The sequence below is a fragment of the Vipera ursinii genome (genome assembly GCF_947247035.1).
Source record: "Vipera ursinii genome assembly, chromosome: 3".
NCBI classification, from domain to species: Eukaryota; Metazoa; Chordata; class Lepidosauria; order Squamata; family Viperidae; genus Vipera; species Vipera ursinii.
In genome coordinates this window covers 43,875,243-43,892,889 of record NC_139516.1, presented here as the reverse complement: position 1 = coordinate 43,892,889, position 17,647 = coordinate 43,875,243, and the positions used below count along the sequence as shown (strand labels likewise).

Sequence of the window (17,647 nt, the reverse complement as noted above, 5' to 3'; positions counted from 1 at the left end):
TAATAAATCATTTATTTGTTTGTTTAACTGTATTCTTCTGGTATCCACAGGAGAAAATTGCCTTAGATGTTACCTCTCCATTATTCACTTTTGTGCCAGCAGCACTTATTAATAAACTAAAAAGAAGGAATTTTGTACAAATAATTATTAGTAAGCTTCTACAATAATGCAATGTTACAGAATAATTTTTTCAGACTCTATACAAAAAACGTAATACAAAATTGTTTCTCTGCCAGCCAGTAATTGCATGAAATGTTGCTTTTAATTTTATATTATTTTTATTCTAGTTTTGATATTTTGTAAGATTGCCTTGGATTGTTTTGAAGAATAGGATATATATGTATGTTTAAAACAGTTACATGTACCTATTTTTTTCTTTTGTATACGACCTGATTGCTGTAACAAAATAAGGATCAGATACCTTTCTCCAATTAATCACTCTTACTTAAAACTAGACTTTAACCAATGTTAGCAATCTGAAAAATCATATCAGATTTAAACCTTGCTTTGGTTTGCTTTATTCTACTCTTTCAGATAATCTCATTTGACTAAGATAATGTGCACAGGAAATGCCTAGAATATACAAAAGGAAAATCAAATAATTTTCTGACTGGGCACAAGGAGTTCTAGACAGTGTCACCTTGGATTTGGCAAAGGCTGCTGGTATAAACCTGGTGATGCGTTTTTCAGAATTGCCAACCATTTATGAAAACAATGCCTTCAATTCTTCCTTTGAATAGACCTACTGCTGTCTTAATCCCATATGGAAAAGCTACTTGTCATCTGGCTCCTTGTGATTCACATTCAGTTAGAGAACTTTGTGATCCATAAAACAAAGCTTCAAGACTGCAACAGCAGTACTTATGTAGATAATCACTCTCTTCTCTATAACATCTCAGAATCAACTTGGACAAGTTGTGAAGATTGCTTAGGCCTCTTTTTTTTGTCCCCTCTCTCTGTTCTCTACAGATGAGCCATAAAGGAAGATATTGCTGTCAGTTCAAATTTTCTCATTGATAAAGTTATTGGAGTACAAGCAATAATGGGTAGAAAATTGAATAGGCCATATTTAAAGGATATTTTTTGTGGAGCTTGGTCTTTAGAATTGAGCAGAAATTGTAATGCTTAACCAAGTAATTAAGACTTCTGATTCAAGCAAAGCAAGAAGATTCTAGCCTAGTTCCCCAGGAGATCAAAGCTTGTTTTTGCAGAGGCAGTGTTTAAATATATTGATAAAAAAGGGAGGCTCATCAAAAACAGAAGAATGTGTGTGATTTCTCTTTTAATTTACTTTGATACCTTATGTGCCCTCATTATATGCTGAGTCATAGGGCCTTCTGTGATTCACATTAAAAGTGAAACAGAATTGAACAGGTCTCTGCAATGTTCTCCCAGCGGCTGCCTTCAAGTCCAGTTAATCCTTTGGCCAAAAAGATTAGGATGTAAACATCTCCCAAGTTTCCTACGTCATCTATGCCTTTTATCAGAGGATAATTTTGTTTCTCTTACTCTCCTCTCTCCTTTCTTGACTGTTCAGATAGTCTTCCCTTGTCAGTGGCCTCATTCACCAACTTTTTAAAGTTGGGCTAAAAAAAATAGGTTTACGACTGATCCTCAAGCTTGAGACTGTTGCAATGTCCCTGCAGTCACATGATTGTCATTTGAGTGCTTTGCCACTGGATATGCATTTATGACATTCACTGAGTCCCATGGTCACATGATTGCCTTTTGCAAGTTTCACTGCCAGGTTCTGGACAATGGAGAAGCTGGTGGTGAAACTATAAGTTGCAGTCATGTGATCTCTCACTTTTTCCCTCTCTCTCTCTTTTTTTAAAATAATTTTATTGAAGTTTTCAGATGCAAAGATAAAATATTAATACAAACTAAGAAAAATATTAAAAGTAAAGAAAAAGAAAAGTGTAAGAAGATAGAAAAAAATTGCAGTCATTAAATGAGGACTACTTGCACTGCTTCATCAGACAGCTAGACTGTACAAGTCAACATGCTGCTTACTGTTTTATTTTCATATTGTTTCTCTCACTAATAATCTCTTAATTTGATTTTTTAATTTGATATTTATATATATACATACATACACACATATACATATACATACATACATTATATATATATATATATATATATATATATATATATATATATATATATATATGTTTCAAATGTTAACTATTTAGATTACCTTGCTAGGCCCCAAACATGGGGCAAATCTTTATTTCCTGTTTTCAGCCTATCTTGAAGGCCATCAAACAGGCAGTAGTCACACCGGACAATTCATATATTTGTGTAAATTACTAACAAAGAATTAAAGGGAAACTGAGATGCATTTCTGACTCCTTAGTCGTCCTCAGTCAGCTATACCCTTCTGAGATTCGAATCTCAGAAGGGTATAGCTGACTGAGGACGACTAAGGAGTCAGAAATGCATCTCAGTTTCCCTTTAATTCTTTGTTAGTAATTTACACAAATATATGAATTGTCCGGTGTGACTACTGCCTGTTTGATGGCCTTCAAGATAGGCTGAAAACAGGAAATAAAGATTTGCCCCATGTTTGGGGCCTAGCAAGGTAATCTAAATAGTTAACATTTGAAACATATCTTCCCTTGCAGAAAAAAGCTAACAGAGCGAGAGGGACCTTGTGGCTTAGAGGCAAATAACACTGCCTTGTATGCAATCAGCCCAGGTTCGAATCTCAGAAGGGTATAGCTGACTGAGGACGACTAAGGAGTCAGAAATGCATCTCAGTTTCCCTTTAATTCTTTGTTAGTAATTTACACAAATATATATATATATATATATATATATATATATATATATATATATATATATATATATATATATATATATATATATATATACATACATACATACATATACATATATATACACACATATACATATACATATACATACATACATTATATATATTAACCAAAATTAACCCTGATGACGCCAACGAAATCAGACTCGAAGTGACCAACATCCTCTGCACCAGCAAACCACCCAAAAGCAACTTACCCAAAGAGGAACAGACAGCACTACTTAACCTAAAAAATGACACCAGCATAATCATTCTGCCAGCAGACAAAGGCAATGCCACGGTGGTAATAAACTCATCTGACTACCATACCAAATTATCCAACCTACTCCGAGACTCCACATACAAACTCCTCAAGACAGATCCCACCACCTACCTGGAAAAAACCACAAAATCCAAAATATAAGCCACCCCCATCAGTGAAGAGATCCAGAAAACAATCATTCCCAGAGAAAAATCATCCAGATGTCCTAAGCTCTATGGTCTGCCCAAGATACACAAAGAAGGAACCCCACTCAGACCCATAGTCAGCTCCATAGGCTCACCTCTACAAAATCTAGCCAAATTTCTTGCCAAACAACTACAGCCTTACGCAAATTCCATCACCTCACACGTACAAGATTCATTCCATTTCATAGAGATCATAAGTAAACTAAACTTACAGCCCTGTGACCTACTTGTGAGCTTCGATGTCGTATCCCTCTTCACCCAAGTGCCAATCAAAGAAGCCTTGACAGCTATCCTAAATAAATACAACCCCCCAAAACACATCCTAGATCTGACCAACCACTGCCTATCTAACACATACTTCATCTACAATGGACAAAGATACAAACAAATGGAAGGAGCACCCATGGGATCACCCCTTTCACCTGTCATCGCAAACCTCTACATGGAACACTTTGAAACCCTCGCTCTAGAAAAATCCAACCACAAACCCAAACTCTGGCTCAGATACGTAGATGACACCTTCGTAATCTGGCCACATGGCAAAGAAAAACTGGATGACTTCCTCACACACCTCAATAGCCTACACCCCAAAATACAATTCACCATGGAAACAGAAGCTAACAATCAACTTCCCTTCCTTGATGTCTTAGTCTACAAGAAATCCAACGGCTCCCTAGGACACACTATCTACCATAAAAAAACACACACAAACCGCTATCTGAACGCACTCTCACACCACCACCCAGCACAGATCAACTCCGTAGCCAAGACACTCATCTCCAGAACAAAACACCTAGCTGACGAACAACACCAAAAAACCGAACTACACACTCTCACTAATGTACTAACAGCCAATGGATTCCAAAGAAACACGATTACCAACTTAATCCGAAGAGAGACACCCACAAAAACCCAAGACAGAGAACAAGAAAATGGCAAAGCCCTCCTCCCATACTTAAAAGGGACCACAGACAGAATCAGCAAGGTCCTCCAAAAACACAACATCAAAACAGCATTCTACACAGACAGAAAAATATCCACCATCCTAAGAAACCCCAAGGACATAATTGGCTTAGAAAACCAAGGAGTATACGAAATCCCATGCACCACCTGCCCCACCACATACATCGGACAGACCAACAGAAGAATAAGTGCACGCATTGAAGAGCACAAAAACTCACTCAGAAAAGGAGAACAAACTTCATCCCTGGTCCAACACTTTGAAGCCACGGGACATGAAATTGATTTTAAAAAAACCAAAACTATCGCCAAAATTGAACATTTTAACAACAGAATAATCAGAGAAGCCATTGAGATAGAAAAACGCCCCCACAGCATAAACAAACGAGATGATACCTCTCGCCTACCAACCATTTGGAAACCCGCCTTGATTGACAGACGAGTCCCAACCACCAAGAATGATAGACCCAAAGTCATGATAACACCACAGGACATCACCACCACACAACCATTCAAAAAGCAAATCCGAACCCACAATGATAACGAGGCACAACCACAAAACAGAAACCTAACTACAGCTGCAACATCAGCCACTTTAAACCCCTCCAAACCACACAATAAGCAAACTGACACCCACTATAAAAACATGGCACCACCACAAACACGAAGCCGAACAAAAGCAGCACAACTCACCAGCTCAGGTCTAAGGCTGGCAGCTGAGACCAGCCCATCCACTCAAAACACACCCCCACCCAATCAGAACACACCCACCATTCAAAACACACTCCCACCCAATCAGAACACACTTACTCCCCCACCCAATCAGAGCACACCTCCACCCACAGAACACACCCCCTCTGGCAGTTTAAAAAAGAGGAACAAACAGCCACATGCTTCTCCCAGAAGAAGGAAGCAGAAGCCACCAGCCTGATGATGACGGATGGGATTCCGTCGAAACGTCGCCCCCTACACCTTTAGTTCTACGTGGGGAAAAACCCGAATAACCAAAGATGCACATACGAACACCCGCGAAAACCTCAGAAAACACACACACACACACACACACACACACACACACACACACACACACACACACACATATATATATATATATATATATATATATATATATATATATATATATATAATATGTATGTGTATATATATATATATATATATATATGTATGTGTGTGTATATATATATATATGTATGTGTGTGTATATATATATATATATATATATATATATATATATATATATATATATATATATATATATATATATATATATATATATTCATATTCTGAGGCTTTCGCGGGTGTTCGTATGTGCATCTTTGGTTATTCGGGTTTTTTCCCGCGTAGAACTAAAGGTGTAGGGGCGACGTTTCGACGGAATCCCATCCGTCATCATCAGGCTGGTGGCTTCTGCTTCCTTCTTCTGGGAGAAGCATGTGGCTGTTTGTTCCTCTTTTTTAAACTGCCAGAGGGGGTGTGTTCTGTGGGTGGAGGTGTGCTCTGATTGGGTGGGGGAGTAAGTGTGTTCTGATTGGGTGGGAGTGTGTTTTGAATGGTGGGTGTGTTCTGATTGGGTGGGGGTGTGTTTTGAGTGGATGGGCTGGTCTCAGCTGCCAGCCTTAGACCTGAGCTGGTGAGTTGTGCTGCTTTTGTTCGGCTTCGTGTTTGTGGTGGTGCCATGTTTTTATAGTGGGTGTCAGTTTGCTTATTGTGTGGTTTGGAGGGGTTTAAAGTGGCTGATGTTGCAGCTGTAGTTAGGTTTCTGTTTTGTGGTTGTGCCTCGTTATCATTGTGGGTTCGGATTTGCTTTTTGAATGGTTGTGTGGTGGTGATGTCCTGTGGTGTTATCATGACTTTGGGTCTATCATTCTTGGTGGTTGGGACTCGTCTGTCAATCAAGGCGGGTTTCCAAATGGTTGGTAGGCGAGAGGTATCATCTCGTCTGTTTATGCTGTGGGGGCGTTTTTCTATCTCAATGGCTTCTCTGATTATTCTGTTGTTAAAATGTTCAATTTTGGCGATAGTTTTGGTTTTTTTAAAATCAATTTCATGTCCCGTGGCTTCAAAGTGTTGGACCAGGGATGAAGTTTGTTCTCCTTTTCTGAGTGAGTTTTTGTGCTCTTCAATGCGTGCACTTATTCTTCTGTTGGTCTGTCCGATGTATGTGGTGGGGCAGGTGGTGCATGGGATTTCGTATACTCCTTGGTTTTCTAAGCCAATTATGTCCTTGGGGTTTCTTAGGATGGTGGATATTTTTCTGTCTGTGTAGAATGCTGTTTTGATGTTGTGTTTTTGGAGGACCTTGCTGATTCTGTCTGTGGTCCCTTTTAAGTATGGGAGGAGGGCTTTGCCATTTTCTTGTTCTCTGTCTTGGGTTTTTGTGGGTGTCTCTCTTCGGATTAAGTATATATATATATATATACACACACACACATACATACACACACACACACACACACACACACACATACATACATACATACTATATTCAGGAAACCTAGATCAACAGGGTTTTTCCCCTTTGTTTTTGCAGGCTAGTAGAAACTCTGTGCCACACATCTGATGCTGGTATGAAATCCTTTCACTGCTTTGCCTGCTTCCCAATACATCTACAGAATCTAGAAACTCATCGGTTTAGATTATGGCTGAAATGGCCTCTCCAAATTTGTCATTTTAAATGCAGATTATTATTTTCTGTACGTTGTTCTTACATTGAACATTTTGAGAATGGTTTTGATTCTTCAAATGGATGAAGGTAAACCAACATTTGAGAACTATAAGCTACTTTTAAGCTGGTTTGCAGATTTTTAGGCCTGAGAGATGAGTTAATCAAGGCAGACTATTGTTTTAAGCTGTGCAATAGATGCAGATTTATCAGAATTTGGACAACTCTCCAAGTAAATTGAAAATCATGCTTGCCATGGGAGGTAACCCCCAGCTGGTGGAATTGTAAACCACAAGCCAAGCCTAGGAGGTGGGCATGTTTTAGACAAATTAAATATTGTATTTTTGTTTGCTCATAAGTCCACATGCTGATATTTGGCCTTTTCGTACTACGCCTTACATCTCTGTGATAAATAAAGCAGGCAGAGGCAGCTGTAGGAATTGGGGGGAGGGGGAGAGATAGAAACTTTGTTTGGAGCTGTGATCAAATGTGTTTATTTGATCCAGCAGTTCTTCCCTCCTCTCATTTAATCTGTTGACTTTACGACGCATCTCTTGAAGTAATATTGTATTGTCAGTACATAGACAGCATTTTCTGCTGCCCATCCTAGGTAGCTTCTAGGCAAGATGAGTGACAAACAAGGCTAATAACTAAATAAATTTTATAAGTTGATATTTTTCAAAGAAATCAATGTAACTGGAGTCTTCTTTTCATGCTGGCTGGGGAATTCTGGGAGTCGAAGTCCGCAAATCTTACAGTTGCCAAATTCGGAGAGTCCCGGTTTAAACTATAAGGAAATAAATTCAGGCTAGAAACCATGAAGAATATACTTAGTTCTTCAGAAGCTGGATAATCATCTGTCAGCTTTAGTAGTTTCTATATCCAAACTGTGTTTAGCTTTTGTATGCCCGCATCTATCTTTCCTGTCCCCTGTAAAAGAATCTGATATTACCTTGTAGAAGGACTTAGAACAGACATGTCAAACACAAGGCCTGGGGGCCGGATCCGCGAAGCCATCCTGGAAACAGTGAGGGGATGGCCCCCACTGCCTTGGCCCTGGCCCAGAGACCCTCCTTCTGCCAGAGACCCTCAGATCTGTCCCACTCCTGCCCGGGCCACCATAGGTACCCTTGATGCAAACGATGTAGAGCTGGCCACGCCCACCCAGTAGGCCATACGCACTCTAGCCATGCCCACCCAGTAGGCCATGCCCATCCTGGCCATACCCACCCGGCCCCCTGAAGGCAACCACAATGCTGATGTGGCCCTCAATGAAATTGAGTTTGACACCCCTGGCTTAGAATAAGCACGTGGTACAGCTCTGTTAGGAGAGTTATGATTATGAAATGTTCTTTTATTTGCACGCTTTTCATAGAAATGTGTCTGCAAATTTTGTGAATATTATATAATGGAGCCCTTCAGTAAAAAGGTGAAGTGTTTTGCCGAGCACCCCTCTAGGTCTCCCTTCTCTTAACAACAGCCATCAAATTGTGAACTATGGAGAAGGAGTTACACATGGAAGGCTCCTTTCCTTTAGATTTCATTTTCCATTTGTGGTTCAACAACACTTCAGAACTTTCTCAAGAGATCACTTATATTTCTTGAAGAATGGTCATTTTTTTCTCAACAGCATAACCAGTAATCAAGTGAAGAGGAAGAGAGAGGAGCAGTGATTACACTTGAAAAACTATTTGGAAAAAAAATAATCTTTGAACCTCTCACAAATATAAGGAAATAGTCATTCAAGTCTCTGTGACTCTTAAAGCAGCAGCAGAAGTCTGAAAAAGAGACTGTTTTAATGACAAGCAGAGAAGTCACTGAAACATGCATTGCTAATATTTAATTTAATCCCCTACACTCCGACTATTTACAATGAACCTATTTGGCTTTCTTTTCTGAGCTAGAATTGAGTTTGGATATGGGATGGGTGTCTCAGAAGCTTGGAAATGCTACATTAATTTACAGCTGACTGTTTCGATCTTCTCCTTGAGAAAAGGCCAGGATTCAGTGTGGAATGATCTATGTTTCCCCTCTACATCATGGATCCTAGTTAGACAATTTTATTGTGTTTCGCATGGGATCTCTGATACTGTACGTGCTTGTCCAACACCCTCTAATTACTGGGATACGGGATATTAATGTACTTTTTCCTTGCCCATAACAGTTAAAACAATTCCAAACTACCTGAAACCCTGAAGGCATTTGTATAACATATGATAGACAGACTACTAAGAGATTCTGAAAAGTGCACGCTCTGGCATGCAGGAGCCAGATCTGAGGAAATATATTTAGCTCGTGATGTATACCAATATTGCAACATACAGTAGCACAGAGTGAACTAACCTGCATCTGTGGAACACAGAGTTAATCTGTGGAGTTCCGTAAACTCTGGTGAAAGCACTGAAGTATCTCTGTATGAAAAAGAGATCTTCACTTCCAAAATGACAGTTTAATATTTATTTATTTATTTATTTATTTATTTATTTATTTATTTATTTATTTATTTATTTATTTATTTATTTATTTATTTATTTATTTATTATGGGACTTATATGCCGCCCTATCTCCCAGAGGACTCAGGGCGGCTAACAGCAATAAAAAACAACAGTACAAAAGTTAAGAAAAAATTAAATAACAGCCCCAAATATTAATTACACAGTTAAAAATTAAAACTTTTAAAAACCCATCATCAATCCAGGTCAGCCTGATGGAAAAGGAATGTTTTGAGGTCGCGGCGAAAGGACCGGAGGTCCGGGGCCATCCGAAGCTCAAGGGAGAGTTGATTCCAAAGGGCTGGCGCTCCCACAGAGAAGGCCCTCCCCCTGGGGGTCGCCAGCCGACATTGTCTGGCCGACGGCACCCTGAAGAGGCCCTCTCTGTGTGAGCACACTGGGCGATGGGAAGTCGTCCCCGGCTAATTGTACGTGTACAATTGTATACATACACACATGTGTACATATGCCAGCATCAGATTGAAATAGAGGTCTGCAAATGTGGAACATTTTTGGATAACATTTAATGTTGTTTGGCCTTTAAGGGCTTTTACACAAAGTTGGGGTGGGGGTGGGGTTTGTTTGCTTGTCTGTCCTTTTTTTATACATATACTTTACCTGCTGGTTTAAATTTTTAAAGTTTCTCTGAGTTGCTTTGTACTTATCTCAGCCACACATTGTCCCTGGCATTGGCAGTCTCTATAGTCACCTAGTAATTTGCTATTTATTCTTCCTTTCTGATCAGATATGGCACAAGGACATTTGCATCTGGCTCACCTGAATAGGGATATCCCAATGCAGCCCAGTTCTGCCTCACCTTTGGAAGGCCGGTCCCCAACTTCTGTGCATTACCGAAATGGCAACCAGCGCCGCTTTTCTATGGAGGTAACCTGCCAACTAATAGACAGGTTTTGCCCAACAATGTTGATGGAGTTCTGGGAGATTTCCCCTCCCCCCCTTTAAACATAGGAAAATAAATTTGAAAGCTTGACACAGAAAGGAGCTGACCTCAAATATCAGTGGCCTGTCTAGTTTTAACATGTGGTATGTTTTGTTATATAATAATCACATATATTTTCATGTCTAGAAGTGCTCCTGCAACAGCTAATGCTAGATTTAACCTCGCAGGTATTAAAGCTGTATTGTATTGTTTTGCAGTTGGATCTCTCTATCCAATTTGGAAGATCTTGTCATGTGTGATGTACTATTTTTCTTCCCAGGATGTCAGCAAGCGTCTCTCTCTGCCCATGGATATTCACCTGCCCCCAGAATTCCTCCAAAAACTAGAAATGGAAAATCCAGAGATTTCTAAGCCTCTGAGCAGGATGTCACGACGGGCATCTCTGGTGAGTCTCATGCACTCTAGAGCTTCCACAGTTTTGCATTTCGGTTGCAATATCATCACATGGCACAACATCACTGCAAACACTGGCTCGTGGTTTGCTTAGAATTTTTCTCAATTCTTACAGTTTCAGCTTAAAATAAAAGATTTAAATTTTTTCACAGTAAATTAGCATAATAATTTTACTAGTTTTGCTTGCTGATACATGTTCTCATTTAGCAACTGGCTCGTTTAGCTATTATTCACTGTACTGACAGTGATGGAAAAGTAACTTTGCAATCAGTCCTTGAATTTACAATCTTCGCAAGACTCTAAAGCCAAGAAAAGCTGAAGCACGGTCAGAGTTTCACTTAGTGACCACTTCACTTAATGACCAAGTTGCCTGTCCCAGTTGTGGTAGCTAAACAAGGACTGCCTGAACTAGAGAATCAGTTTCACCAAGAGATGAAAGATTCCAGTTCTAATCCAGCTAATAACACTTCTTTATTGAACTGAGAATGAAATACTTCTTAAAATCTTGTTGTTGTTATTTAAAAATTGTGTCTTTACCACCACCTGCTGTTGAATAGTAAATATATTAAAATGGGAGATATGAACCAAGTATCTTTAATATGTCCACATAGAAAACCTCTTACCAGTCTGGAAGGATTGATCCATGAATCTGTCATCTTTATTAGTGCTATATATTGTTTTGGAAACAGATGCCATATTTGCTGAATAAAATTCAACCTAAACACAGTAGATAATGTTAGTTGTTCAAGCATTATAATATTCTGTGGAAATAGAGTCTGTGAGAGATCAAAACTATTTGTGCCTTCTAGTGTCAGACAAAAGGTCAGGGGAATATCTGGAGAATTAGTCTGGTTACTTTGACCCTTGGATCAATATGTTTATATTTCATAAGCAAAGGGAAGAATCACCAGCCAATCCTCACTTTTAATGTGAGGATTATGTGCTGACCAAAGTAACAGGCCATTTGAGAAGTAAATAGGAGAAATATTGTTTTCTGCAAAACACCCCAAACAAAGACAAGAATGTGAATGGTCATGTTTTAATCTCCTCAATGGGAAAGAACCAAGTGATGTCCAGATTCTTGAATGTCTGATGACTGAGCACGGGTAACTGATGCATGATGTTGAGGTTCAAATTCAAGGACCTGTCTTCATTTATTTCCCAGAGAATTCATTTTAAGCAATACATTTTTACAGAATGGTTATTGGTAAGCTTCTCCTGGAAGTCAAATCATATGGGCTAGACTTCTTAATAGATATGTGTTGGCCTGTGTTGTGAGTTTCTTAATACTGTATTTTGTACTTATATTTCTTCCTTTTTTAATAGTCAGACATTGGGTTTGGCAAGATGGAAACCTATGTTAAACTGGAAAAGTTGGGGGAGGTAAGAATAATGTGAAACAATGATCAGTCCCATCCATCATCCTTTGCAAGTTGCTGTTGTATCTTTGTGATAATTTTTACCTTTTGCAATCTGCTTTAGGAGACAAACATTTAACATATAGGAGTTCAAATGTTTAAAATCTCTCTAATCCTGAACTGAATTTAAAAATAACTATATAATTTATCTGCATAAAAAGATAGTTACTATCAGGTGCCTAGGCTTAGAGCACATCAGACTACTGTATCTTCATTGGAATTTATTACATCCTTTTCTTTATAGCTTCGTATAACATTATTTTTTTCCTTTTATTTCATTTGTTAATTCATATCTTCTAGCGTTTATTCCTTTTATATTCCAAATTGCAGTTCACACACCATGCACAAAGATATTGATCTCTGCCACTCAGCATGGCCATTCAGAGCATGCTTTCTAAATTATATGCATTTTCCATGTTAGAATGGTCAGGAGGAAAAGAAAATAGCAAAATTGGTGTAGTGGGTAATGTGCTGGTCTAGAAACTAGGAGACTGTGAGTTCTAGGCTCCCTTAAGAAAGAAAGCTGGCTGAATGACCTTGAGCCACTTTCTCTCAGCCCAACCCACCTCACAGGGCTTTTGTTGTGGGAAAATAGGAGAAGGAAGGAATATAGGAATATTAGATAAGTTCACCGCTTTGAGTTGACCAATTTTTTTAAAAAAATGTGTGTGGGGGGAACTAACAATAATAAATTAGATCAAGCCTTTTTGTGGAATTTGTTTGGCAGATGGCGACAATGGAGAATTTTTAAATCCAATTTTAAAAAGTTTAAGGAGTGAATTGCTTAAGTTCAGCAGGCCCAGAATGAGAAAGAGAGAGATGTAAAATATAATTGCATTTTGTGCTACTTACTTTCATTGCTCCTGTCTTCACAGGGCACTTATGCTACTGTATTTAAAGGACGCAGCAAACTCACCAAGAATCTTGTTGCGCTGAAGGAGATCAGGTTGGAACATGAAGAAGGGGCACCTTGCACAGCTATACGGGAAGGTGAGACACAGGTTTGGGGTTTCCAGATCCCTGTTAGCAACTTACACCAATATTCTAGCTATATTCCTAAGGGTTCACAGGTTATCAATTTTCCCTAACATGGTTCTTTCAGATATCTTAGATTTCACCTCCCATGATTTGTCTCAAGTTTCCTGGGAATTACTGGTAACCGGTAGACCAACCAATCTGGATGAAGATGAGCCTCTGATTCCAGCTCATAGCTCCAACACCTTCAGATGACGTATGGTTGATACTGCTATGCTTTGTCTTACAGTTTCCTTACTGAAGAATCTAAAGCATGCCAACATTGTGACTCTCCACGATATCATTCACACAAAATGCTCCCTCACTCTTGTTTTTGAATATCTGGTAAGTCTACGTATCTCTTTCTAAGGGAAGGCATAGCTGGCTCAGGCACCTGCCTGGAGTACATCAGTAACATCCTGAGCAGTGCTGAGGTTCTTGGTTTTGTTTTAACTCTTAGCTAATCAATAGCATCCCTTAGAACTCTCTGGAGAATGTTCACTTATTGTTCCCGGACATTGTTTAACTGTGCTCCAGGTAGTACAAATAGCAATTTTGTTTACTCAGTCATAGTATGTATTCAGTCTTATTCATTTGCCAAGCTTTCTAGTATAGGTGAACAGAGTTGCCTTAAATAGAAATGCAAATGATGTGTGCATAAGAGAAAGCAGAAAGAAAATGGCATTTTCTTAGCAGTAGCAAAACGTGGTTTTGAGTTGGGAAAACTTGAATTTTCTGGAATAGATGTGTTTATCAAAAAAACAAACATTTAAATAGCATCTGGATTGGGTATGTTTGCTAGATGAACTGCTTTATATCTTTTTATTTAACAGTTACTTGTACCTGTGTATTCATTTTACATGCTGCAACAAACCTCTGAACAGGTTGCATCATTCAAAGTTGTATAATAAACCTTGCTATCATCTATGTTTTGTTGGAGGTAATAACAAGTTGCAAACATATCTTGTTCTTCTGAAGTCCTGGGGAACACAACTGGATTTGCATTTTCTAACACTGAAGAAATTGTGAGCATCTCATTCCTCATAGCAAGTTATGCCCTCAGGATATGTTTATCTTTGCAGGATAGCGACCTGAAACAGTACCTGGACAACTGTGGGAATCTGATGAGCATGTACAATGTGAAGGTGAGTAGACAGGTAGATGGTTATAAAGATTGGCCTTTGCAGAGGCTTCTCTTGTAAAATAAACATATGAGAGAATTGTGCATCCCTTCTGTATTTGGTGTCTTGCAAATATATTGGATTACTGTTTACATAATTCCCAACACTTGATCATTAGCATTTCTGTGAATGGTACCAATTATTTCTTTTCCAATCTTCTCTTGCTTCAAGATTTTCATGTTCCAGCTGCTTCGTGGTTTATCCTACTGCCATCAGTATAAGATCCTACATAGAGATCTCAAGCCACAGAATCTGCTTATTAATGGAAAAGGAGAACTAAAACTTGCTGACTTTGGTAAGTTAGTGAATGAGGCCATCTCCTTGGCTTTCAGAGTAATGACGTTTGTTTGTTTGGCAAATTAATATGGCCATCTAACATAATGTGACTCTGGACATCAGCACCTGCGGCCAGCGTCAACTTCCCTCCGCCCAGTACGCTCCCACAGAGAGGGCCTCCTCAGGGTGCCACTGGTCAAAGAATGCCGACTGGTGGCCCCCAGGGGGAGGGAACCATCTTCCGGTTGAGCTCCGGATGGCGCCCGATCTCCGCTCCTTCTGGCGCAATCTTAAAACCCATCTCTTTGAACAAGCTGGCCTGGCCTGATGGGACGGGGTTGGATTTTATAAATGGATTTTAACTGTTAATCTGTATTAATTTATTATGGGCACTGTTTAATTACTTTTTAATAATTTTTAATTTTTGTATCTTGTTTTTATGTATTGCCCTGTTCACCGCCCTGAGTCCTTCAGGAGAAGGGCGGTATACAAAATAAATAAATAAATAAATAAATAAAAACATAGCAACAATTAAAACAACATTGCCAATCTTAAAATACTGAACATAAAATAAAAGCATGGAAAAGCAAAGAACATGAGAAATAGCAATCACCTGAATATCATGCAACCATCTAGCAGGCTCTTCATGGGATCCCTAAGTTTTTTTGGGGGGTGGGGGGGTGGGGAAAATAATGTGTTGGCCTTCAGAACAGTTTTTGATAGATACTTTTAATATTAGAGTCACACATCTCAAGAAACTTTCCCCCCCTTTTTTCTCTAATATTTTCCTATATATTATTTAAAAATAAACTGGGCTTTTACGCAAGTGATGAGATTGTGAGAAATAAGCATTGAGGGACATAGGATTTTATTTGTAAAAACAGGTGAGTGTTTGTAAAACAAATATGGGTTTAATATAAATCTCGGTTAATAGCTGCTACTAAATCTCACTGGCATTTGTTTTGTCCTCAGGTCTAGCCAGAGCCAAATCTGTCCCAACAAAAACATATTCCAATGAAGTGGTCACGTTGTGGTACCGACCTCCTGATGTCCTACTAGGATCTACAGAATATTCCACTCCCATAGACATGTGGTAAGCCTAATGTCTGTGCATGGGTGAAAGTGATTATTCTTCCTGTTGTTCTTTTTAAAATTAGGAAATCGTGGTTTGGCTGCCCTCAATACATACTTTTTCCAAATTCCACCACATGCTGATGGCATAGCCTTTATAATGTTGCAGACCATCTTCTAAATAAGATGACAATGCAGTTTGCAAGTACCCACTTACTGTAGCATAATCAAACTCTCAGGGGAAGGATGTTACAGAGGATGGAAGAAATTAGATTTTTGCGGGTGATTCCTTCATGCTCCTTGAAACCTCTCTTGTCTGGTTAGGAATTCAATATGAAAAAATAATCATTCTTGCATGGTCTTCTGAGATCATTCAGGATTCAGCATCCTCTAAGAAGACTGAATTAATGAGAAGTAGACAAGGCAACATAGAAGATAGCACACCGCTCCATTCTATCTCATAAGACTTCTCCTTTTAGGGGCGTGGGTTGCATACACTATGAAATGGTCACAGGACGTCCAATGTTCCCAGGATCCACCGTGAAAGAAGAACTTAATTTAATATTCAGAATGTTGGGTGAGTCTTTTTCATTCTGTTTCTGTATTGAACAGAAGATAATACAATTTTATATATATATAAAAGCTGAAGCCACCAGCCTGAGGATGACGGATGAGATACATACATACATACATACATACATACATACATACATACATACATACATATATATATATATATATATTCATGCTTTGTGTTCTCAAAAAATCATGAATATTATTATATAATATTATTATATAAGCCATTGTTGCCAGATAAATAAAACAGAGATAAAAACTGCAGGTATTTGGAATAAGAAAATATGGATTTCAGGGAATTACAAGGAAGGAGTTTTATTCTTCTTCCCAAAGGTGCCATAGCAAAATGATGAATGCATTTGGGGGAGCACAATTTGTCAGATTCGTTGTGTGGTATTTCTTACTGAAAGGATCTGAAAGGATAATAGTGGTATATCCATAACCCTAACCATTACTAATGCAGTATTTCTCAACCTTGGTTACATGAAGATGTGTGGACTTCAACTCCTAGAGTTCCCCAGCACATCTTCAAGTGCCAAGGTTGAATAACACTTGTCTAATGCTTTCCTTGATTTCTACGTTGCTCTACCCTACAGAGAATGCATTTTAATATTTCTCTACAATATAAAGGAAAGAAGTATTCTACTGGGTTAGAATTTCTTAATTTTGGTTTTATTATTTGAAATTTTCAGACCCTAACCCCTAAATCCCATATATGCCATCTCATGCCGTGCTGCATATGGATCTAGAAAAAGTGTTAATCCAATCCTTTTTTTTTCTTGCAGGAACTCCTACAGAGGAATCTTGGCCAGGCATCACATCCAATGAGGAGTTCAAATCTTACCAATTCACACAATATCGAGCCCAACCCTTGATAAATCATGCACCCAGGTAGAGGCAGAATCAAGGAGAGGCCAATTTATTATGGATCATAGCTGTTGTTTGAAAGTACTACAAGGGGCAAAATATTAGTCCTCTTAGAAATAACTAAAGAAAGAGACAGAGAATAAATGATGATATAAAGAACTCTTGGAAAAGTTGGTTGATTGTCTGCACTGTCCTCAGTGAACACAGGATTTTTCTCTGTCCCAATGCAACATGTTTTCATTCTTATTCTCTGTCTGAGATTGAGGAATTGAGGACAACTTTGCTATCTTTTCTGGGGTTGCCACTAGATGGCAGTGGTGCTTTGACTTTCAAACTGAAAAGGTAAAGGCTAGGCTTTGTTTACTGCACTGTCATCTCTACCTTAAGAAAGAACTCAAATTGCCAACTGAGAAAATGAATATTTTTTGTAATTAGCTTATGCAGCCTGCTATCCTCCAGGCATATTGGA

General features: G+C 38.7%; 1 protein-coding gene across 3 annotated transcripts in view; it reads left to right on the top strand.

Moving 5' to 3' along the window:
- The window catches only part of CDK18 (cyclin dependent kinase 18), a 115,734-nt gene that overhangs the window by 59,279 nt on the left and 38,808 nt on the right, over positions 1-17,647 (top strand). For all 3 annotated transcript variants that reach the window (XM_083359837.1, XM_083359838.1, XM_083359839.1), the window contains exons 3-12: positions 10,167-10,306; positions 10,642-10,767; positions 12,102-12,158; positions 13,069-13,183; positions 13,458-13,552; positions 14,290-14,352; positions 14,560-14,683; positions 15,637-15,757; positions 16,215-16,312; positions 17,097-17,202. In XM_083359837.1, coding sequence (XP_083215963.1) covers positions 10,167-10,306; positions 10,642-10,767; positions 12,102-12,158; positions 13,069-13,183; positions 13,458-13,552; positions 14,290-14,352; positions 14,560-14,683; positions 15,637-15,757; positions 16,215-16,312; positions 17,097-17,202 — 1,045 coding nt within the window. The remainder of the gene's footprint in view (positions 1-10,166; positions 10,307-10,641; positions 10,768-12,101; positions 12,159-13,068; positions 13,184-13,457; positions 13,553-14,289; positions 14,353-14,559; positions 14,684-15,636; positions 15,758-16,214; positions 16,313-17,096; positions 17,203-17,647) is intronic.